General features: G+C 39.1%; 3 protein-coding genes and 1 pseudogene across 5 annotated transcripts; 3 read left to right on the top strand and 1 right to left on the bottom strand.

Moving 5' to 3' along the window:
* The first annotated feature begins 1,406 nt into the window (after positions 1–1,406).
* On the top strand, positions 1,407–3,569 carry LOC148733367 (putative skeletal organic matrix protein 5). Its single transcript, XM_088756435.1, has 4 exons — positions 1,407–1,714; positions 1,891–1,936; positions 2,526–2,661; positions 2,957–3,569. The coding sequence occupies exons 1-4, from the start codon at positions 1,507–1,509 to the stop codon at positions 3,473–3,475; spliced, it is 909 nt and encodes a 302-aa protein (XP_088612561.1). The 5' UTR covers positions 1,407–1,506; the 3' UTR covers positions 3,476–3,569.
* Positions 3,570–6,085: 2,516 nt separating this feature from the next.
* LOC148733366 (uncharacterized) lies at positions 6,086–12,701 on the top strand (annotated as a pseudogene). The gene is made up of 4 exons (XR_015999826.1): positions 6,086–7,890; positions 8,332–8,487; positions 8,724–8,867; positions 11,610–12,701. The product of XR_015999826.1 is annotated as an uncharacterized LOC148733366 (transcript).
* Positions 12,702–14,478: 1,777 nt separating this feature from the next.
* Positions 14,479–18,704, bottom strand: LOC111345220 (large ribosomal subunit protein eL8). The gene is made up of 6 exons (XM_022952497.2): positions 18,679–18,704; positions 17,879–17,993; positions 16,765–16,914; positions 16,256–16,476; positions 15,354–15,424; positions 14,479–14,753 (listed from the first exon to the last, which is right to left on the bottom strand). Exons 1-6 carry the CDS (start codon positions 18,679–18,681, stop codon positions 14,528–14,530), a joined length of 786 nt encoding a protein of 261 aa, XP_022808232.2. The 5' UTR covers positions 18,682–18,704; the 3' UTR covers positions 14,479–14,527.
* Positions 18,705–18,743: 39 nt separating this feature from the next.
* On the top strand, positions 18,744–23,246 carry LOC111345217 (mediator of RNA polymerase II transcription subunit 22). 2 transcript variants are annotated; one of them, XM_022952495.2, is made up of 4 exons: positions 18,744–18,861; positions 18,972–19,101; positions 22,213–22,293; positions 22,980–23,246. In XM_022952495.2, the coding sequence occupies exons 2-4, from the start codon at positions 18,976–18,978 to the stop codon at positions 23,196–23,198; spliced, it is 426 nt and encodes a 141-aa protein (XP_022808230.2). In that variant the 5' UTR covers positions 18,744–18,861; positions 18,972–18,975; the 3' UTR covers positions 23,199–23,246. The 2 variants fall into 2 exon arrangements, with proteins under 2 accessions (XP_022808230.2, XP_022808229.2); XM_022952494.2 differs by having other exon boundaries at positions 18,755–18,861; positions 18,969–19,101.
* The last annotated feature ends 109 nt before the right edge of the window (positions 23,247–23,355 follow it).

Genomic DNA, 23,355 nt, shown 5'->3' with positions numbered 1-23,355 from the left:
GGTGTCACCAAAAAAAACTCTTACCAGAAATTACTGCTTCTCTTAAGTTTTGTGAATACGCTTCTCAATCGTGCTTAGGACCTTACCGCTATGATAATGAGAAACTTTGTCATTGAAAATGTTCCAGGAATATTTCTAGGAAGTATATTTCACCAACAGTTGACATCTCCCTAAGCCAAAAACCTTCTGCCTTTGAAATGCGAGCCGTGTAGCCATCGTCGGAATTTTCTCTGTTTGGATTATCGTTTAAGAGAAAAAAAAACAGTTTTTTTTGGACAATTGACTTCATATCTCTCACTCCCTCTTGATTTCATTGGATCATTGCCCGCAGGGTGAAATAAAATGTAACTTGCACGTCATCGAAGAAAATATCACGCACGTGCATGTCAAAGGCCCGTCTCAAGCTTGTCGCATGCGATAAAGTGGCACCGTGTAAATCGACCCTTAGAGAATGAATGGCCTTAGCAGATAGCTGAACCTTGTGCAATACAGTTTACTTCCTGTTCTTCTAGAGTTAGAGGTATCTCGGAGACGAGAAACAGGTCACAGCCGTGGAATTATCTTTTCTATCTGTTCCCTCATTCTTTCTTGGTTTTACTGGATCATTTTCCCGAGGCTGCGATGAGATCAAACTGGACCTTTCTCGGAAAAATGTGTAAGAGCAAGTAATACTCAGTTAAGCCGATTGCTGAATCTCGTGAAATACAATATACTTCCTGTTTTTCTGGAGTAAGTGGTATTATAGTGACGAAACTTTGCTTTGATAAGAAAAAAAAATACCTTCATCAAATTGTTAGGTATCTGTTTCATTTGCCCCCTCGTTTTCTCTTTACTTTGTTTACAGCTTATCTCCTTTAGACTGCTATTAGAAAAAAACCGAACTTTACTCGTAGGATCATTTTATTAGAAGATTCCAGTGGATTGTTGAATCTCATGAAATACTTTGTATTTACTGTTTTTTTTGGTTGTTTTATTTCCATTTTTGACAAACAAAGTATCGTCAAGATGGGAGACAGCTCACATGAAACTTGAGTATTTTGAAGCATTGAAATAAAGCAACGAATCTCCTCTTGACCAAAACAACTTCTTTTCATTAGATTGGTAGCTATCTATTTCATTAGCTGTCTTGTTTTCTCTCGATTTTAAGCCCTAAATTTTTTCTCTGAGGCTCCCATCAGGTCAAAACGGACTTTGCTCGTAGAAATGTAAAAAAAAAACAAGATTTCAAAGAATTACTAAATCACGTGAAATGCATTTGGGTTCCTGTTTATCGATCTGGGTAGTATGCATTTAGTTTGCATCTGATTGGTTGAGAGAGTGGTGTGAGTTTTCCGGACCAATCAGAGAGCGAAGAAAAGCAAAACCAAAGCCATCCCAGATTACTTTGGACACTCAATTGAGCGTGTTTAATTGCTCTAGGTATCCCACACGAGTTAATAGCCTCACAAACAGGACTCGATCTAATACTATTCATATCGTAGCTCAGTGCTGTGGCAGTGAACTGAGATGACTTCGCCGCTCAAGACTCCATGTCTTCTGATCCTCATGTTTGTGCAGATCTTGATCCTTTGTTTCACCGTTACTGAAGCATACGAATGGGACAACTGCACTGGAGCCATTCAAACACTTAAAGCAGTAATGGACAAAAGGTTCGGGAAACTTGAACGCGATATAGAAGTAATAGCTCGGGGACTGAATCTCTTGAATCCTCCAGGTATGTGGTAGCCAATCAATGATGCTGATAATGTCCACTGCTCATTGAAAGGTTCCTTGCCGCCACTTACTAAAGAAAGATGTTTCTCCTTATGATCAAAACAATTGCACTGACTTTTTTCTTTTTATTTCTGTTTTGGATGGCATTAATTTTGATATTACTCTTTTTTCATATAGTTTCAAATTTTACATCTTGCAGAGAAATTTACATCAAGTACGGAAGGTAACAATAAACACGCATATTGAGAATTTTTTAACTTCCGGCGTAGAATTCTTTTTCAATTTTGAAGAAATAGGCCAAAAAGATGCAGAAAAATGTTATATTGGTACTTTAAGGCTTTGAGGCAAGCAACGAATTAAGGCTCATGAAGATAACAGTCGTTTTAGTTTTAGCATAAGGAATTAGTTCAACAAAAATATGATTACGACCATACTTCCGCTGTAGTCTAGATTGTCAAAAGGATCAATATCATTACTTTGAAAAGGAGAAAATGAAAGGTTTATTTAGTATCCAGTGTCCATGTTTCTCGGTAATAAAATTTTCCTCTCTCTTTGTCACGCAAGCTCGTGTGGGTAGGAATCATACGTGATTCTTTATCAACGGTCAGCTGAGAAGCGTTGACGATCGAAGAGAAAACTAACCATTTAGTTATAAGCAACAGTATTTGAACAACCTCTAATAAGAAACAGACGAAGACCTTTCTTAGCATGGGACACGACGGGCCCTGTTGTGTCCCATTCCGAAATAATTCAAGTCGAAGTGCTTCGCTCATTTGTATGAAGTGTCATTTCCTTTCATACTTAAATGACAGATCTCAAGGAAATACAGCCTACATGCTCCAGACTAACACTGGTAAAATTCCTGTTTACTGCCACATGACCAGTCATGGAATTGGAGGATGCGGAGGTGGGGGATGGACGCTGGTCATGAAAATTGACGGCCATAAGGTGCTCAACAGTAATGCATTACAACGTTTTAGTTAGCATTTATGGGAAATATTTCTTCTCCGCGTTTTTAGCTTAAAATGGTTCCCAATATGAATGAGAGATTTGATGCTGTGCTCCCAAATTTCCACCAAAAGTACCAATTTGTAGTTTGTTTTCCCTTAATATATGTATCAGTAACATGCCCCCACGTGCAAAAAGGTCAAACCCCCTGGTCTCCTGTCAGTCTTAGGCGTACTTTTGATTTGCAAGATTAAGTGTTTCTCGCTTTTTTTCTCTTTTTTCTTCTTATCTCCAGCGAACCTTCCATTACGACTCAGATTATTGGACCAACAAGGTCGACTTTAATCGTCCTGGAGGGAAAACTGGGTTTGACCATCATGAAACCAAACTACCGACCTACTGGAACACACCCTTCTCTAAGATCTGTCTTGGTATGATGGTCGACCATCAGATCAAGTTTATTGTCATCAACAGATCGGCCAACTCCTTGTACTCGCTGATTGCAGATGGGCTCTACCGCTCCACGTCACTATATCGAAACACGTGGAAGTCGTTGATTGGTTTCCGAGCTTCATTGCAAACCAACTGTAACAAGGAGGGTTTCAACGTTATGTCTGACAACCGTGGTCATTCTAAAGCAAGGATTGGTATCCTTGGCAACAACGAGAACGATTGTGTGAGGAGCGACTCGAGGATTGGGTTTGGTGCAGGAGGAAGGCACGATGACTCCAATACGTGTGGCAACCATGCTAAGTACCGCGCGGACAATGGCGACAAACACATCAAAGCCATGGGGTACATCCTGGTTCAGTGAATTAAGAAGGAATTCAAATAAACCACTAAATGTGATTCATAAAGCATTCAAGAAACATTTTTTATGCAAAATAAAATGACAGTCGAAGCTATGACTATCGAGTAAAATGGTAAATCTGGCCTTAGGTATGTCAGTCTCTTCGCAACGCGAAACGCCGACCCAAGGAGCATTCCGTTCTTTTCCATAGAGCGGCTGTGAAGAGACTAAAGAGACGCGTGTGTGTAGCTAGGATTTTAAAGAAAGATGAGCAGCTTTAAACCTTTAATCACATCAATAAAACCCATTTAGTATCCCAATTATTTTCTCTCCTTGGGAAGTCACATTTGAGGTCTAAACGTTTCGAAGGGACCGAAGCTTGGTATGGACGATAACTCGTCCATGCACTTTGTGTAACACTTTTATAAAGTTTTGGACGTCCCTTTTAGGAGTCAATTGCAATCAAGCCTTTTTGCCCCCCTTTGGGTCGTAAAGCTTTGAGTAAACAGAGCAGTCTTACATAGGCCTCTGGGCCTTAACTCAACTGGCAGTTCGTCATTTACAGAGGCACAGGTGGAGGCAGAAACTGTAGAGCTTGAGGTAGCATCTAACGCAATGACTTAACAGCTACGTTAACGTCGGTACATGTATATTCTAGAATTTGAGGTGGCCATTGAAACAATGACTTAACAGCTCCTTTTGGCTCGGTATAATGAGAGATTCTAACACTATGGACACGGCCGCACTGGGCTGACAAAATTTTTTTTGGCTCCACCGAAAATCTCGACAAAATTTGTCTCCGCTAACAATTTGGCAATGGTGCATGGGCGGACTGAAAAACAGCAAGATTTTTTTTAACCACCCAATGTCAATCACATGGATATACAATTGAGCAGTACTTAGGCCTGGGGATTCAAAAAACTGAAAGAGAAATTACAGTCGGTTGTATTCTGAGTATCCTGAGAACTTATCTTTACGTTGTATCCCGAGGTACAAATCGAATTTTCCATCTTCACCGTTTGATTACTGCGTAAAATGAAACATTTTGGCGACCTTATTTAGTGGGAGGCTCATCTAAAAAGCGAGATCAAATTTATTCAAATAACCTATTCCTTCAAATCGTGGCTATTCAATTTGAAAAATCTATCAAATTTCATGGCTGGCAAAAATTTGTACTGCTCCAAGGCAGGCTAGGGATTTCATCATAGGCGCTTATTCAGCCGAGCGCGAAGCGAGACTCGAACGCGGGGCGCAAGACGAGGGTAAGAGTAAAATAACCGGTGAAATGGATGTTTACCCCTATAATTCACTGGTCAGGTTGGTTTTGGTGAAAAACTGAAAAATTAAATAATAGTAATAATATCACATAGCGCATTTCCATGCAAAGTTCTAATGCGCTTTACAACACTGTTCGGGGGACTTTTTCCAGACTGCCGGCGGCGGTTTACAATAAAGAAGAAATTTTACAGATGCCCCCTCTCCCCAATTCCTAATAAACAGGCCAGACCACCTCACAGTAATCTCGTGAAGTGGGTTCTTTAACGTCCCCTGCCTAACCAAATTAACTGACAGATGCAGGAGACGGGACCTCCGGCTTTACGTCCAATCCGAGAAGACGAAGCAATGTGAGTGAAGCGTGTTGCTTAAACACGAAGGGGCGCTATCAAAGGAGCCTTATGTCCCACTGGACCATTTGTCAATCAACCGTCGCGTGATGTAGAACTCTTAGAGTCAAGTCAGCTTGAGCTACAGCTACTCCAAAGCAGTGAACAGCGGGCGCATTCCTCAAAATTGTTTTATGTCTTCATCGCAATACAAGAATTTTTGAGATTTGTATTTCCTTTCTCCAATGGAAACTGTCTTTCTTTGTGGCAGTAAATTTGAGATGGAAGTAGGTGGTTTGCACGTTACCTCATGCCACCATGCTGGTGGAAGTAAACAATAGATATCTCATTAGCTCCTTTTGTTCGTCTACCAGCATTTAAATTTGACCCGCACACGTCAACGGTGAGTGACAAATGAGCCTAGGTCTTCCCAGGGAAGACTTCATTATATAGCGCGCCTTCGTGTTTAAGGACACAACGTCAAGCCTCAGCCAGGACTTGAACCCAGGCCGTCTGACTCAGAGTCCAGCGCACTGACCACTGGACTAATTTGAAAAAAACAGGAGGAAAAAACAGGAGGAAAATGAGGAAAATATTTTACTCATTGATTCCTATTGGTTTCGCGTGCCAATGGGGAAAATTACGAAAGAATTGTGACACAATGCGCAGTAAATTTTTCTGAAATCATCTTTTCCCAAAAACAAGCTACGATGATAGTATACCATTAAAATAATTTAATTTCAAAGAGAAAAACGATAACTGCACACAAGTTTTATTTAACAATCGAGGTAAAATACAGAAATCGCTTAATTTTTATGCATTTGCCTAAACACACCTGGGGATCACTTGTCACCTGGAAACTGTGAATAAGAAGCAAGACGAAAATAACAAATTAAGAAATATTACGCGACAAAAGCTTTTTTTCAGATTTCAAACGTAATTATCTCGGAATGTTGCGTGGCCACCCCCCAATTTTTTTTAATTTTGATAGCCATTGACAAGATCTTTTTATCCTGCATAGTCATTGGCTAGGCAAAATTAGATCCCTATTAGCAACCACCCTCCTTTTTCGAAATATCTTGCAAGACTTGCTGAACAGTTCAATCCTCTTGGACTTTTAAAATTAAAACTATTAAAAACTATTAAAATTGAGGTGGAAGGTTCTCCTATTGGAGTCTTTCCTAGACCGTTAGAGATATTCAGTGAGGATTCCTTACTATCATAAAGACGCTCACTTAATTGCTACTTCTCAAGCTGAGAAACCTTTTCAATGAAACACATTCCAAGTCTGACACGTACTTATCATTATTTGAAAAAAGATGCGAAGGAGCCTTTGATTACTCTATAGGGGCTGGTGAAGATGGTGATTAAATGCCTTACAAATTGTTTTGGTAAAATCAGAATCTTACAGGGTCCTACAGTAGTTGTACCTATTTGCTGATAGACGGCTGAAATATGTGATATAAAGCACAATTTTTATTTATTTCAGTAGTACAGAATTTGGAATTAAATTGTTTTATATGATAAAGGAAGAAAATTTTGTCAATGGTGAACTTTTTCTTGGTTCGAAATACATCCCATGTTGTCATGGGTTTGTTGAGATCACAACGGAGATCAAAATGTGATAAAAACAAAAAAGCGGCACACTCCGAGATGCCAAACGCCTTCTGTGGTCTGTTAGTGTGCAGGCCCCTGGCAACATAGATTCTATTTTGCGTCATATGATATACAAGGAAAATGTTGTTAATAGAACATAAACAAAGAACCCATCAAAATGTACATAAAAATTGAATTTTTTATAGAATTTGTTTGGGTTCCAATGTATGACATGTCTGAACTTGTTTCTTAGAAGAAGCCAGAATTTTGTTTTTGGAATTTTCTCTCGTATGTATCATGGTATTAAAGGAGAAAATGACAAAAAAAAGAAAAAAAAAAAAAAAAAAAAGAGTTAAGAGAACCGAGAAAAGTGGTTCAAATGTATACAATTATTCTTGGCGTGATTCGTGACAAGAAAGAGCTGATGTCATGCAACATTTGAAGCATATTCCAGAAAGCCCAGCAGACATTAATCGTGACGTACATGGCTGCCCACTTAGTTTCTACCACATTTGAACGTCATCCATGATCTCTTACGGATATATCTATAAATAAAAATATGGGATTTTCGTAGAATTTGTTTGGGTTTAAAAGCACGACGTCTGAACTTGTTTTCAAGAACAAACCAGATTTTTCATTTGGAATTTTATCTCGTATGTATCTTGATATTAGAAGGAGAAAAAAAAAACAAAAACAAAAAATAAAGGAGGCCAAGAGAACCGAGAATACTGTTTCAAATGTATTCAATTATTCTTAGCGTGATTAGTAACAAGGAAGAGCTGGTGTCACGCAAATGTTGAAGCATATTCCAGAAAACCCAGCAGACAGTAATTGTGACACACTCTGCCGTACACTTTAGTTCTACCACATTTAGGGGTCATGCATGATCTATTAATGTTATATATGATTTAAAAAAAAAAAACCAGTCTTTTCAGAGAATTTGTTTGGTTTCCAATGTATGACATGTCTGAACTTGATTTTTAGATCAAGCTAGAATTTTTATTTGGAATTTTCTCTCGTCACGTATCATGGTATTAAAAGGAGAAAGGGACAAACAAAATTACCGTTCAGACATAAAAGTAAGCACCACATAACGTTTGAGGAATATTCCAAACCAGCAGACATCACTCGAGATAGCTCGTGGATTAATGAGCCGTCTTCCTCAGCTTATCGAAATGATCATACTTCATCTTGCGATAACGCTTTATATTACCTTGATCAGCTTGAGCTCCTTCACAGGTATTGTACCAATTCTATTTTGCCATTGTTTGGTCTGTTTCCGTTCCGCCGTTTAATTTTTTTAAAAGTTTTCGGAGTTGTTCATTTCTTTATTCCCTTCATTTTCAAGTTTCCAAAGCTCTATCTTTCCATATCATCTTGGCACGCGAAACTGAACGACGCAGGTATTTCGTAGATAGTTCAAAACTCATTAACCCGTATGTTTTTCTTGTGTTTATCGCGGACAGTTCATCTTGTTATTCTACAGAAGCCCGCTGAAATTCTTGACCATCATATCGAAAGCTAGTTTAAAGCTGTATCATTTGATTGAGGGAAAAAATAGGAGAGTTTGTTTTCTGCTGCCAATTCCTATTGGACCCTTTCCCTTAGGGAAAACTTAGGTTTTAAAAGTCCAGTGGAAACCGGCAAAGAGATATCATTCACATGTTTTTTCCTTAATAGCCTCTGGCTGCCAATGTTTAACCTGTAGTCAGCCCATAGATCCGATCACTCCTGTGTGGGAAGTGGATCTGAATACGAACAAAATTAGCGGGAGCGACGCCAAGATCTTTCTGCTTGGATCTTTGATGGTGAAGCCAGGAACTTGTTCAAACCAAGGTAGGAAATGATAAAATCAGAATTACCGAGTATATACATATTCTAGAACAACGATGCGTCGGACGTTTCATTGGAAAAAATGCTATTATGGAAGGTCTTCAGGATGCGCTGGAGTTTGGAGGTAGAGCTTAAATTGAAACTAACTTACTTGAATCACTTACTTAACTTAAATCTTATCAAATTACTGGTAAAATGTTTTCTTTACACTGAACTCGTGATTTATTTGTAATTCGCAGGAAAGCTTTAGATAAGATTTGATAAATTTTGTGGCAGAGTTCCCTATGGCCCCAATTGAACTGCCAGGATTGACTTGTGGTTTGCGCGTCAAGTGAAAGGATTCTCGTTTGATATTGGCGAGTCGCCCACTGTCAATGGATGGGGTAAGAGAGGAGACTTACTCGGCTCAATTTAGCGCATTGACTTGCCACTTTAAAGACGTGAAACTTCTTTTTTAATGCACTTTAATAGCTATGAGGTTCACTTTTTAAAGATAATCAAACTGTTGATACATTGGAAACTGAATTTACAAATACACATGCATGAATAAAAGCACTAAGTTCACGGTGCATCAGGATTTCGCTTGCTTCAATTTCGCCTTTCCTCGTTTTTGAGTTATTTTTTTAAAAAAAAATAACTATATGTTAGCGTATAGATTGGTGTATTGTGGTGTAGTGTAATCTAATCAGCGCAATTTGGTGTATCTCTAAGCAATCTGATTGGCCCAATTTTTTGGTGTATCACAAACCAATCAGATTGTATTTTTTTTCGATGTCGCACCAATCAGAGCGTTCTTGCTAATTTGTGGTTTGACAGGTCTTCAAATTTCAGCGAATCAACGCTTGAGTCGGAGAGAGCGGTTCGCGAATTAAGGAAATGTATCAGTCGTGTTGGGAAAGTGGTGGAGTTGTGATCGTTGTACGACTGTGCTTATTCTTCCTTCTGAAGGAGACTGAGTGGAACATGAGAAAAATTTTGAATCAAATATTACTTCAGATGTTGATAGGAGCAACTTCAGGATATTTCATTGCTTTATATGAGTTAATCAGCGATTCCAATTTTGAATTTCGCTCAAGGAACGAGGTAAGATGACATCTACAAGAGTTGTAAGATCATCTATTCAGTGTAATGGCTCATGTCCTTCGTGAGGATTTTATCGCTATGATCTGTCTGGATTTGAAAGGTCGTCAGGGAACTTTTTCTACCGATTAGCGAGTTAAAACGTGCATGTTTTGTGTACCGCTCCTTCACTTACGACGCATACACCGTCAGCTGGAGGCCTAACACGAATTTAGCACTATAGCATGTTGTTTCGGAAAGGCTAGTTTTACTGACTCTGGTAAATCTTGCACAAGATATTTGCGTAAATCATATTTGATTGATAATCTCTTTTTTGCCGTATGGTTGTTCTTTTAGCAGCGGTTGAAACGACCACCAAGTTACACATACTTTCTGCGTCGACTGCCATGTTACATATCCGTTTCTTTGCTTCTAAAAGTCTTCCATTAATTAAATATTGCTTAAAAGATACTTTCCCGTTACAATTGCGTGTTACTTTTACTCGCCAGTATGGATTAGATTTTTTAGATCATGAAATGCCATTTTCCAGTAAACAACGCAAATTTTATGACATAGATCTACCTCAATGGAAAATATTTCACAAGGGACAGAATGGTACGGTCGGTTAATTTTCCACGTAACTCTCACGTGCTTAGACGTTTTCTACCAATAAAATTCGCTTATAGCTAACCTGGACTTTACCCCATTGCGTGTCAATTTCCTGTAAACAACCTGCATTTTATCACGTATTTCGCACGCAAAGGGCAAAGTCCAGATAGGCAACAACCAATCAAGTAGCCCACCTTATTATCCTTTAAAGAATGATACTTTCTCTTGGTTCAATCTACTTTCAATAGTTCGAAGAATGGAGACCGGAAAATATCTTTATTCAGAGGCTGTAAGAGATAAAATAGAGCTTCCACTGCAAAATTATATGGAAGAGTATTTTGAGGCAACCATCTGTTACTGAACAAGAAGCTACACGGAGCCTATATTTGGGCCGGATTTGTGGATCAGCGGATTGAATTGAATTGGTTCGAATTGAGGGCTTTGCTGTTTTAGCAAAATCGCTGTCGAGTGCTTTTCATGGTTTGTTAACATGGAGAGTTATGGAGACTAAGACTTCGGAACAAGTTGATGCCATCCATGACAATTTGGAATTACTAAAATCGCCGGAGGAAAGGCGGGATCACTCGATAAAAAGTTGTATTTGCACGCGATGACTTTATTTACAAGGATTTCTCTTGCTTACATCTAATAACAAACCTTTCAAGTTTTTTTTGCCTCGGAACGATATATCACAGAAGACACTTTAAAGACCTCAAGTTTTTTGACTGATTGAAATTAAAGGTATGTGGCAGTGACTTCCACAAGTTTTTTTTTCGGTCAGAAAAGTACAATTGTTTTGTTCGCAATATTTATTTACGGATGGTTTCAATCGCCAACGTTCACATAAGATGGTTGTATTACTGTTCCCAAGGGTTGTTGTTTTCATCAGTATGTTAACGATAGTAGTGATTCACAGTATTAGGTTTGTACTTTAAATAATTATATTTAAATTCACTCGAAAGATGAGTATAAACTGTAACAAGCTCATCGTTGATGCGCGGCCAGTACTTCAAATCTGACTGACACTCGACAAAACTCAACCTCGTTCCCTAGATATGCCACCACATTACTTTACGCCAATTAAAAACTGCACGCTATTGTGCATTTTCTTGCACAGGAAAAACCAAACAGAATTTCTGATTCTGGCCCTTAATGGTCAGAATAATAACTAGGACTTATTGCCGTTCCTCTCTGACGAAGGAACGGCAATAAGCACAATTTTAACCTACGAGCAGGTTGTTGTTTAGTCTCGTCAGGCAATGTTGGAGAGAGGGATAGCGTTGCGTGACAAGTTCAAATTAGGGCTGTGGAGGGGACTGCAGGAAGCGTTGTACCAATGCAGTTTATTTTTGCCAACAATTATTCAGACACCAACATCAGTTTTATAGTGTCCCATTTCAACCTACGTATCCAAAAAAATAACTCCTGCATGCGTAGCATGCCTATGTTTCTTCTAGGTGGCGACGCGGGAACAACCACTAAAGGCGCAGAGGTACACGGCTACAACAGAGATTTTCTAATATTTACCAACGATTTCACTGATCACCAGGACTACACGACTAATGGTCACCTGACGGTTGAATCCAAAGCAAAAGTCATCAGCGATCACGTGACGATTTACATCAGCCATGAGCGTATGGAGGTGACCAATTACCGCGGCTATCAAGCCGTATACGACAGCAGATACCTGTTCCAACTGAGTGGACAGCTCATTGCATCACCCCCCTCTACCGCGACTGACATATGGCTGAGCATGAATCGTGTCATACACGGTGATAACAGGCCTGAGACTGGTCTCTGCAAGGTAGCCATCTCCTGGATCTAACACGCCTGTTCAGCACTCGAGGTGAGATGAAACTCCTCTCTGAGCTTGAGTCAATCAGTAGAATGTAACAATGCTGCATAGGAAAATAAAGCTGGGCATTGTCATGCATCTCAAGGTTTTTTTTGTTTTCACCAACTGATCCATAGTAGTTGAAGTTTAGCAGTGATGGGAAGCAAGAGTGTTACTTGTGCAAGGCTTTTCATATTGCAAAGTTAAGTGGCTGAAAGGAAACAGAAATAATTCTACACAGGATTCCTTCACCAGCATAACGCGACCTAAAGAATCTCATTTGTCCTTGACTATAAGGAACAGCTAGCACCAAGAAAAAAAATCAAATTAAAAACAGCGAATTATTTGAAGTTGGATAGGCAATTTTTACAGATGAACTTATCCGGCTTTTTCTTTTTGGTGGATCATTCGGAAAGCTTGACATAAATACCATTCTCATCCAACAACACCAACTCTTTTACCCAACAATAAGAGGCACAAACTAAGTTACAGCTGTTAAACCTATCCCAACTCTTTGTAACATTAGCCAGAAATATCCTAACAAAATTTAGAAGGTTGCACACGATGGAACACTCGCACCTCTCATGAAGAAAATGGGAAAAGGAAATTAAAATAAATCTAAGAAAGTAGGAGGCAAGAACGTTACATCCTTCAGCAAATCTAGACAACAAATAAAATACAAATTATATAGCAGGAAATTTGTCTGAGCCCGTTCGAAACGTGCTGCCACTTCTAAGCCGATGAGATCTTCTTTCAGAGCCTAATGAGCGATTCGAGTTCTTTACGACTTCCACCATTGTTCACGACGAAGTTGAAAACAAAGCCGCCAAGTTGGCGAAGGGAAAAATATCTACATTATTGAAACGCAAACTAAATGTCCTTTCAATGCGGAAAAGTTCATACTCCTGGGTGGTCAGAATAAAAAGACACTGACTTAATCGCAAACCACACGAAGTTACCTATAGGTTGCTGTAATACAACCTCGTTCCCACTCTCCTCTCTCTCTCCCTCCTCCCTCGAGAAAGGAGAAAGAGAGTATCTTGGGAAAGTTGGCTGCACTTGCGTCACTAGTTTCTACGCCTTCCCAAGTCGATTTTGCCAGCTCCAAGTTTACTTTGCCAAGATTTGTTTTTCTTCGCTGCGCTTTTTAAATTGAAAATGCTTTTACTCTCAGCTATTTAGATAAGCACACTTTTCCTGCCAAAAAAATTGCTAGGGGGGCATTGGGGGCCTCTGGGAAACCGCAAAATCGGAGAAAAAACCTCCAAAACCAAAAATCCGACGAATTAAGGCAGCAAAACCGAAAACCTGACAAAACCGCTACATTTTCACCTTCGAAGAGGTCAAAAAGGAAAAAACGAAAACCGCAGCACAGTTTTCGTGAAAACCGGAAACCGAATGGAAAAACACGTAAAATCCGCAAACCGCTCTGAACCTCAAAACCGAGAATCCGAACCTTTTTGGCCCAAAAACCGATCCAAAACACAGTCAAAACCGCAAAACCAAAAATCCCAAAGCCCCACTCATTTACCGACGAGAAGTGTCAGTCACGATCTTCAACTGTGAACACGAATTTACCTTCCTCCGAAGGTGTAACTGATAACTCATGCGATCAGGATGAAACATATACTTAGGCATGTCAGGCTATTTGATAAGTTACTTTCCGATTACCCACTTCTTTTGACACAATTTTGATTGGCAAGAAAACGTGGAATCAGTGACATAAACTTTCATTTTAGAATATGAATTTCTCGTGGATAAATTATAGCTCGGTGATTAGATTAATTAATTACAGGTACTTAAATTGCTTAAAGCTTTATTTTCAAAATTGAATTTGTAATCAAGTGAAACTCCCAGGAAAGCTTTACACAATATGGTGACCGGCTTAATGAAGATCTCACTGCGCCTACAAGATGCCAGACTTGCAACGCAACAACAGTGCAACATTAATAAGTTTATTTCCTAGTGAATGGGGGTTATGAACCCCGACTCCACGTAATGTAAAATAAAAAGGGACACAAGTTTTGTTAAGGTTGATTCACAAATTTTCAGTGTGTATGATATGTTGGATTCGGTAAAGAATATATAAAACAGACAGCTAACCCGTCTTGGCTACATTGTACACTTAAAGTAATAATGCAACGTTTTCAGTTTTGATGTCCGGGTTTCAGTTTTGATGTCTGGGTATCAGTTTACGTGAACTCTCTCTAAGGTGGACAGTAAATCTGTTACCGAGGGTGTCAGCCTTAGAGAGAGTTGACAGTAAACTACATTTCCATCATACATTTATTCTACCCAGCTAACAATATAAAGAGGCTCTTGGTAAGATATTGCCTAAAATCAAAACCCTGCCCCTTTGTAATTTTGGCCAAAACCATTCAAACTTATACCATCTTGGAAGAAAAGAATGAAATTAACTTGAACCCAAGAATGTGATAGGAGGCAGGGACTTTACATCCTTGAGTACATCCAAACAACAAAACAAAGACAAATTCAATAGCAGCAAATGATTTTATTACATTGTGAAGAAGTTTTTACACATCACACTTTCATTTCCTTGATCTTAGCCTTCTCCAGCTTGTGTGCAGCTGCCTGTGACTTGCTGCCCATGATGCCACCACCCCAGTGTTTTCTGATCTCATCAAACCTCTCATTGAAGTTAGTCTTGACTGCCTCGCAGAGGTTTGTAAAGTTATTCTTGTCTTCAGGACGTACAGCAGTAAAACACAGCACTGCCGCTGTCTTCTTGTGTACTACTTTTCCCAGCCTACAGGAGTAAATAAAGTCAACAAAATCCACAGATATCCTGACACCTCTATGTTACCAACTTTTAACTCTACACTTAACACCCAGAAGAGACTAATGAGTAACTTCTCTGTCCAATATCCACACATTTTCCAGAAAACAGGTTATGATAATATATATATCTTATTAACCAAGTGTGAGGGCCGTACTGGGAGAATATTGGCCGCAGGTCTTGACAGTACGGACCGAGCGCAGCTCAGTCCGTACAAAAAAGACTGAGGGCCGATATTCTTCCAGTACGGTCCCGAGTAAGCTTGGTTAAGAAGAGATTTATTATACGACTGAAGTTCAAAGGGACAAGTGTGGTATCATTCGGGACCATTCAGGACAGTGCCCGGTCCAATACTTAGAGAATATTAAACTGGCAATAGAGCATTTTGATTGGTTGCTTTTAGTTATTGGCCCTCCGACTGCCCGGGTCGTGTAATAATTAAACTTATTAGTTAAAAGTTATCTTGATCCAACATCAAATTCTAGTGACTACTTTACGAGGAGTGTAGAAGCTAAAGAGGAAAACTTACAATCAGATATTGAGGTTTGAAGAGTTAACATGTCCACTTACCTAGCTTTACCCTTAATGATACAATAAGGAACGCCCATTTTCCTACATAGTGCTGGTAGCCACACAACAAGCTGCAAAGACATCAAGTCACAAACCCTTTTAGTACCTCTATTTGTTACAAGAAAAATATCATTTGTTTAACCATTTCTCTGAATCGGAATCTCAACTGTTTCTTCAAAGTGAAATCTCCTACAATGTATTCTCATTTATAGGAAAATGAAACAGTGACTGGAAATCACGGACAAAATTGATGACAAGGGGGTTGGAAAAGGTTGTCATATTACAGTTATCTCTAGTACCTGAGATAGACCACTTGACTAAATTCCATTTGAACAGGGTTTGTACACTTTTCACCTGTTAAAATTCCATGAATTTTTCTATGACCTTTTTAAAGATTCCATGACCTGTTTGCAAACATTCTCACAATGAGTGCTTCTGTTTACTTCTAATGAAATTAAATCTGATTTTTGGACTCGTAAGTCAACTTTTCAACTTTGGGTCTTATTGCCTTTCACTCATAGAGAGCATGTTGATTTTCCATGACTTTCCATGACCCAGACCTAAATTTCATGACTTTCCAGGCCTGGAAAATGAAATTTTGAAATTCCATGACTTCCAGGTTTTCCATGACCTGTACGAACCCTGTTGAAAGATTTGCTGGCAGATTTTCTGAAAATTTATTCTCTTGTGGAATTTTAATTCACTACAACTCCTTTCGATACTCTTTTGACAGAGTCCATCACTCAGATGGAAAACAATTAAATGTAACTTAACTGACAATTAAAAACCACTGATAAAATGCACCAGGGGTAAACTCAATCAATTTCTGATGAGAATTTTGTGGTAAAACATACCTATGTTTTAGCTTTTATCTCCGTCACACCCTCTAGAAATTAACTCACCTCAATGGGGTCAACATCATGAGCAATGACCACCAGTTGAGCTTTCTTGTTCTCCACAAGACTGGTCACATGATTCAGGCCATACTTGATCACAACTGGCTTTTTTCCTGCAGGTTCTTCTCTACCCTCTGCTTTCTTTTCTGCCTTAGCAGTAAGACGAGCTTTCTTCTCAGCCTTGGTCTCTGGGCGATACTTGTGCATCAGTTTGAAAAGCTGGGTGGCTACACATGGTTTAAAAATAATCAGAATGTGAAACTACAAATGCTTGCGAAGGCTTAACTCACCAAAGATTGTAGTTGTAAAAAAGAAATGTGTTCTAGAGCAAGAGCAAACAATGACACTGTTAGGAAATGAGGTTCAACTACATTAAAGGGACACCTCTTGGACAACAAAAAATGTCCCCTGAACTGACATAACCCTCCAATAAAGGTAAGAGGTTCCTTTTCTTTATTAAGGTCTACAAATTTGTGAGAAGCAGGGTTTCACTGCAAAAAATATGTTGAACATACCAGTCTGTTTGTCTAGGGTCTGAGTGAATTGATTAATAGAAGGAGGAACCTTTAAACGCTGGTACAGAACAATCTTTTGCCTTTGAAGCCTGATGTATTTTGGCCATCGTACAAATCTGGTCAAGTCACGTTTAGGCTGGATATCCCCACCTAGAAGTGAACATGGAATTGAAATTCATTAGTAATACAAACTTTTAGTCATGGAGGCAACATTTGATTCCTTAGGAAATCTATTTCAGGTTAACCATGGATTCCTAAGTCCACCTTTTAAGAAATCTAACAAAATCACGCAATGAACAAGGATTACTTCTGAACTTACAAATGATGTGCATCCTACTGATCACTGCAGTTATTTGAAAACTGGGGTCTTAACAACCAAAAAGGTCACAGCTAACCTTTTTTGAACGCAATGGTTTCAATCCTTCAGTCATGAGGTTTAATGATCCTCATAGTTTATTAGATTTAAACTATGTTTTAAGTCTACAATCATTACACATATTGTGGTATGATCTTTGCAATCACACTCTTTAACATAATTAAAAGAAGAACCTTAAACACAGCCGTCAAGTGCAATGAGTTAACAACCACACACTCACTGCACAAAACTAAAAACTTTGTAAAAATATAGGAATTTGTAAACAGAATAAGAAAGATGGTAAATTTTTGTTTGGAAATTTTGAGCTCCCTAGAGAAAGATGTTGATTGTCTTGTCATGAGCTTGGGACAAAGGAAAATTCTGAGCTCCCATGACGAATCAGACCTCGAACCTTCAGATTCTGCACTCCCATGCTCTCCCACTGAGCCTTACTGATTCTATGACGAGCAAGACCCATTACGAAGTTCATATATGGCACACATCTTGCACACTGCTAAAATCGGCAAAGTCGATAGCATCATGTTTGCAAATAGAATAAGAAAGATGGTAAATTTTGGGCTTGGTAAAGAAATAGAGAAAGTTGTTGTTTGTCTTGTCACGAGCATGGGACAACAAAACCAGTATTTGTATAATTTATGAAACCTTACATTCACACATTCTACATTCATCCAACTACATAAAGTCAACCAGGTAAATCAGCTCACTATGTTTTCATGTAAGTTACTGCTATCATCTTACCTATGCCAAAATTCCTTGGCCGTTTTTCTATGAGTGGATTGACCACCTTTTTGGGCACAGGTTTGGATGCGGTGTAAGGGGCTGGTGCCACCTTCTTTACCCTCTTTGATTTAGGCTACGAAATAAACAAAATGGAATTCATTATCACCATATTAATACAACAAACTGGCTTCAACTGCTTACACGGTACCACGAATGGTAATAAAGTAGTAGCGATAAGTAACTGTAACCCTAAATAGCAGCATATGAAAGAAGTTACGAAGAAATACTGAATTATTCTAATCAATAATAACGTATGCCATGAGCTCCAAGTTGTCAAAGTTCGCTGTCCAATATGTGTATATCTTCTTAAAAATCTCAACGCTTTCCGGATTGAAAACTTTGCATGTTTCGATAAAAAGAAACTATATAATTTAGGTTATATGGAATGAGTTCACTCTAAGATCTCACGTGCAATTACGACAACAGCCTATCATACAAGTCGTCATAAAGCAGTCGGAAAGACATTTATCGCAATATTTCTTTTGATAAGAAATAACAACTAGTTAATCAGGGGTGCAACTTACAGCGTGTTGATAAAAGAGGGTTTTGGATCACGGTATGAGACAAAGCAATAGGTCGTGGAGCATACGACGAAATATGAGAAAATGAAGCTCTTTTCGTCAACAATAAAGGAAAATAGTTTATCAGTAACACCAGCCACATGAAGAAACTTAGTTTAATAGTGCCTAAGAAGTGAAGAAACGTAGGATGCACTGGATGAGAGATAGCTTTTAGATTACTGACTCTAGGAGACTTACCATCTTTATTGATGGCGGATGAAGAGGAAGATTGCGGTGGCTCTCGGGAATTTTTATGACCTTACCCACAATGCTAGGCGTGTTACTGTGAAAACAAAATGGCCGACAAAGATAGGGAACAGCTACTCTAAATCTCCCGGTTTTGATCTAGATAAATCGATATCACAGGATATTGAAGCTACAGTATGCTTAAATTTTGTTTCAAAGAGTTACATTCTGAAGCCATTTCCCCTTGTGAAAATTTCAAGACTGTTAATTTTGTGTCACTGTTTGCTTCTGACATGTTTCAGTAGAATAATGTCACAGCCAAGCAGGATTTTACCGCAAAGTAAAGAGAATCTGCTTAAGTCTTACACCAAACGCTTGAAAGATGATGTGAAGTCAATTCTGGATAACTTCACCGAAATCATTAAATCTTCAAAGGTACGTATACGCGTATATGGGTCACTGATTATTTGAAACTTTGGAAAGAGTACCATATAACCCCATACATTAATTATGCATTCCACTTCTTTGTCTTTCACGACAAAACTTTAAAAACAAAGTCTACTTGTCTGAATGGATAATTAATGTACGGGGTTTTATGGTACTCTTGCTGAAACTTTTTGTAGAAGCTGGCCAGTCAATGGTCGCAGAATTAATCAATTCATCAACTTCATACAATAAAATCAATAAAAGCGATTGTTATAAATGAAATCCATCGATCGTTGGGGACAACTTTATTACTGTTACAGTGTGCTATGCATCATGGTCAGGGTAATCAAGTCTCCAGTTGTTTTCCACTAAAATACGAAGTTGTTGTAGCTCTCTTGCTCCCGTTCGAGAAACCTAACTTGGTGTCAGGAGCGGGATCAGAAAAACAAACAAACAAACAAACCTCATGCCCAAAAGACTGCCAACGCAACCTGGGAAAACCGGCGAATCTCAACTCCATTCACTTACTCAAAGTGCACTGGCACTCATCAAACATGAAGCACATGGCCGACAGCAAGCCTCCGAAATTAACTCTCACTGATGATAAAGCCGCAAGCATACAAATCTGGCATAGAAAATTCAACGCTTGGTGCTTGCTTCAACGATCCTGGCGAGACACAAGCAAAAGTCCAACGTCCCCAGACCACTGGGTTAAAAACAAAGCACAATGCGAAATTGCTGCATTTTACCTCACTCTTCCAGAGGACGTATTAAATATTTTTGACACCATGGTCATTGAAAAATTCACTGAAGAGGAGAAAGACCAACCTTGGGTGTATCAGCAGCACCTTGAAGATCATTATGTGGAACAAGATGATGTAATGCCTCAGAGACTCACTTTCTTCAATTGCACACAAAAACCATCCGAATCAGTCAGACTTTGAGACCCAAATCAGAAGTACAGCCAAAAAGACCAGATATGCGGAAATGACTAACCCATTACAGGAACTCATGCATGACCGTTTATGCACTGGTGTTTACAACAAGGATCTCAGAGAACTCCTCCTTCGCCATTACAAGGAAGATAGTAAAACACCTTACACGTTTGAAGAACAACTTGCTTGAGCAAAATCCTGGGAGACAGCACACGACACCAACATAACCATCATGCATTCAGCTACTCCTAAAGTTGAAGAACAAGTCAACTGATTGACTACCAACCCCCCCTCCACCACAAGCAAAATGTGGATGGTGTGGAGGTCCCAGACACCCCCACAAGGATTGCCCAGCTACAAGGCACCTACTGCACCAATTGCTACATGACTGAAAACCACCATGCAAAAGTCTGCAGATCTTCCAAAGACAAGTTTAAAACAGATTTCGTGAAGAAGCCCTCCTCACCTATCGCAATACCCCCCAGGCAGGACACATCATGAGCCCAGTCCAAAGACGCATGGGGTGACGCATCCGTGGACTACTCCCAGTCTCCCAAGCCCTCTTACTGCCAAATGACAACACCGCAGCATCTGTCCAGGATACTGTTGCAGCAAAACATGCAAAGGCCAAACAACACTATGATACGATGGCGAACACCAATCTACCCCTATTTGGAATCGGCTACTTTGTCTACACCAAACCACAAGTGGCCCTTGGCTTTATGGGCTTGTCACTGCAATACCAGCTCCCTGGTCTTACATTATTGAGACCCCCACAGGGCTGACAAGAAGAAAACCGGTGCCACCTTCCCCCCCCACCCCTGGATGAAACGATTATCTGCCAAAACACCACCCACAATTATAGTTGACCACCCTTCAAAACAACCCAAGCCTGTGCTGCCACCATCTTCATCCAAAGGACCACGCCAAACCATCACTACCAACTCAACTTGGGCAACTCCTGTTAAAATGGTCCCTACACCACTAGCAGCATCACCTCAGAAAGCGTTACCCTCTGAAGCCACCCTGCCATCCCAATGGAGTTGAACCCTACAGGAACTGCAACACACTCTTCGAATGGTTCACACATCCAATCAAGTCCGAAGGAAGGAACCCTGACCAAGACCAGACCAGGATGGGTATCTATACCCATTATACGCCTTGATTTGTAAACTACCTGTTTCCCCCATCAGTCATGTCAAACAGAACATGCAGTGATGACATAGACATATCACAACATTCCTCAAACTCTCTTTTATTTTTCTCTTAGACTTTATTGGTTTATTATTCATTTTCTTTTAACTGGCTGCTGTACTAGTATGCTGTGAGACCCAGCACTTGTCACATTTGTTAGTCTTACAGCCCGAAACTGCTACAGAACTGCTGTTCACTTTTCACATGTTTTGTTGCTACTGCTAGAGTTGTATTTATCCTGTTCCATTAAAAAAAAAAAAAAAAAAAGGAGAAAGGGAGATGTTACAGTGCACTATGCATCATGGTCAGGGTAATAAAGTCTCCAGTTGTTTTCCACTCAAATACGAAATTGTTGTAACTCTCTTGCTCCCGCTCGAGAAACCTAACTTTACCATTGATTCATAACAATCAATACTAAGCAATTATTGGATGAGGTTGAGCATGTTATCATAATTATCAATGCCGAGGCAGGTAACATTAACACGAGGTTTCATAATTCATGATGTCATGCTTAGACTGAATTCAATTTTTAAACAATTTGCAAAAGACTTTACTCTCTGAGGGTGCCAAAGTTTGAGAACACTACATGAATGAGGGGCTAGGAAACCAGGCAGACTTTTAACTTGACATGAATTTAATATGATAACAGCAGATTGGGTCATCATGTCAAGTTCAAACAAAGAGGCTAATGTACAGCACAGAAACTGTGTATAGTGTACTGCCTTGAAAGAAAAAATATTGTAGCTAAATTGGTACCTCATGAAACACTTAACTTGCTAACATTAACAAAAAGGACTTCTTTATGGTGTCTTTGTTCATCAGTGAAACTTAAATGATCTGTGTTTGAGTTCCAACTTTATAAGTTTGTTCAACTGGCCACAGTACTCCTGTCTGACCCAAATTATTATTATTATTATTATTATTATTATTATTATTACTATTATTATTATTGGCAAGCTATTGACGTTAATGAAGTTTGTTTTGCTTTAAGGTTGAGGAGGAAAAACAGGTATCACGACTGACACAGTCAGCCCAAGATCAATATGAAGTTAATGTCAGGGCAGCCAATATTGTAAGTTGAAACTATCAATTGTCATTTGAGTACAAGAAAATGAGGAGTCAAATAATTCTCCACATCCAAACAACCTGGCTGGTAAACTTAGTTAAGTTCATGGCAGCTAAGGCTATTTGGCACATTGAAAATCTTTTAACCCTCTGACCCGAGAGTGACTAGCATCTAATTTCTCCTTACAATATCATCCCTAAACCACACACCAAGGTTACCAGAATCAAGATATTGATCACCAACTGAAGAAGCTCTTGATTGTTAAACAAATTCTCCTTGTCAGCACCTTAGGAAATGGATAGGGCAGTAGGGAGAATATGCAGACTGATGTTAGGGTGAAAAGGGTTAAGGTCAAGAGGAAAAAGGAAATGATCATCAACTGAAAAAGCTCTTTATTGCTAAAAAATAATTTCTCCTTGTCAGTATCATAGGAAATGTAAGGAGGATATGCATACTGATGTCTTAGAAAAATTGTGCCTCCCTCTCAACCTGTCAGTAGAAAGACAGAATCAATCGTTCATGGGTAACTCACTTGAAGCCATTTTCAATTTTTACTTACTCCTTGTGGTTTTATTATCCAAGCTGTTGTGATCACTTCAATTGGTTTTGTGAAAGGCTATTGAAAAGGGTGCTACTAAGGTTGGTATTTTAGCACTTGCACCATCAAACAAATGTGTTGTTGTTCTTTGTAGGTAAGGGCTGGAGAATCTCTTTTGAAGCTGGTTTCAGACATGAAAGAATTTCTAATCTTGAATGATTTTCCATCTGTAAATGCCACCATCTCTGAGCGAAGCAGCACTCTTCAAGACATGACAAATCAGACAGATCAACAACTTTTGAACCTAAAACAAGAACTAGCTCTCAATTTATATGAACTGGAACAATCATACTACTCATCTAGTTACAGATAAAATGTGTACAACTTTCTAAGCAATTAAAAGTGTTACTGTTCTGTGCCATTCTTGAATATTCTCCCTGCAAGGTTTTAATTTGATTGTGGGCAGACAAGCTGGTTGGTGCTCATCAAAATATGATACTAAGATTCTAGGACAAATTTGAGTGTAAGAA

The sequence above is a fragment of the Stylophora pistillata genome, chromosome 4 (genome assembly GCF_964205215.1).
Source record: "Stylophora pistillata chromosome 4, jaStyPist1.2, whole genome shotgun sequence".
NCBI classification, from domain to species: Eukaryota; Metazoa; Cnidaria; class Anthozoa; order Scleractinia; family Pocilloporidae; genus Stylophora; species Stylophora pistillata.
Note: the sequence above shows the minus strand (reverse complement) of the source record. Positions and strands in the feature narration are given on the sequence as shown.

Coding starts and splice junctions, on each gene's coding strand:
- LOC148733367 (XM_088756435.1), top strand. CDS start 1,507: ATGACTTCGCCGCTCAAGACTCCATGTCTTCTGATCCTCATGTTTGTG. Junction 1,937..2,525: donor ATTTACATCAAGTACGGAAG/GTAACAATAAAC, acceptor CTTAAATGACAG/ATCTCAAGGAAATACAGCCT. Junction 2,662..2,956: donor TGAAAATTGACGGCCATAAG/GTGCTCAACAGT, acceptor TCTTATCTCCAG/CGAACCTTCCATTACGACTC.
- LOC111345220 (XM_022952497.2), bottom strand. Junction 16,915..17,878: donor GCCAAGGAATTTTGGCATAG/GTAAGATGATAG, acceptor GTTCACTTCTAG/GTGGGGATATCCAGCCTAAA. Junction 16,477..16,764: donor GACCCTAGACAAACAGACTG/GTATGTTCAACA, acceptor AACCATGTGTAG/CCACCCAGCTTTTCAAACTG.
- LOC111345217 (XM_022952495.2), top strand. CDS start 18,976: ATGTCACAGCCAAGCAGGATTTTACCGCAAAGTAAAGAGAATCTGCTT. Junction 19,102..22,212: donor AAATCATTAAATCTTCAAAG/GTACGTATACGC, acceptor TTTTGCTTTAAG/GTTGAGGAGGAAAAACAGGT. Junction 22,294..22,979: donor ATGTCAGGGCAGCCAATATT/GTAAGTTGAAAC, acceptor TGTTCTTTGTAG/GTAAGGGCTGGAGAATCTCT.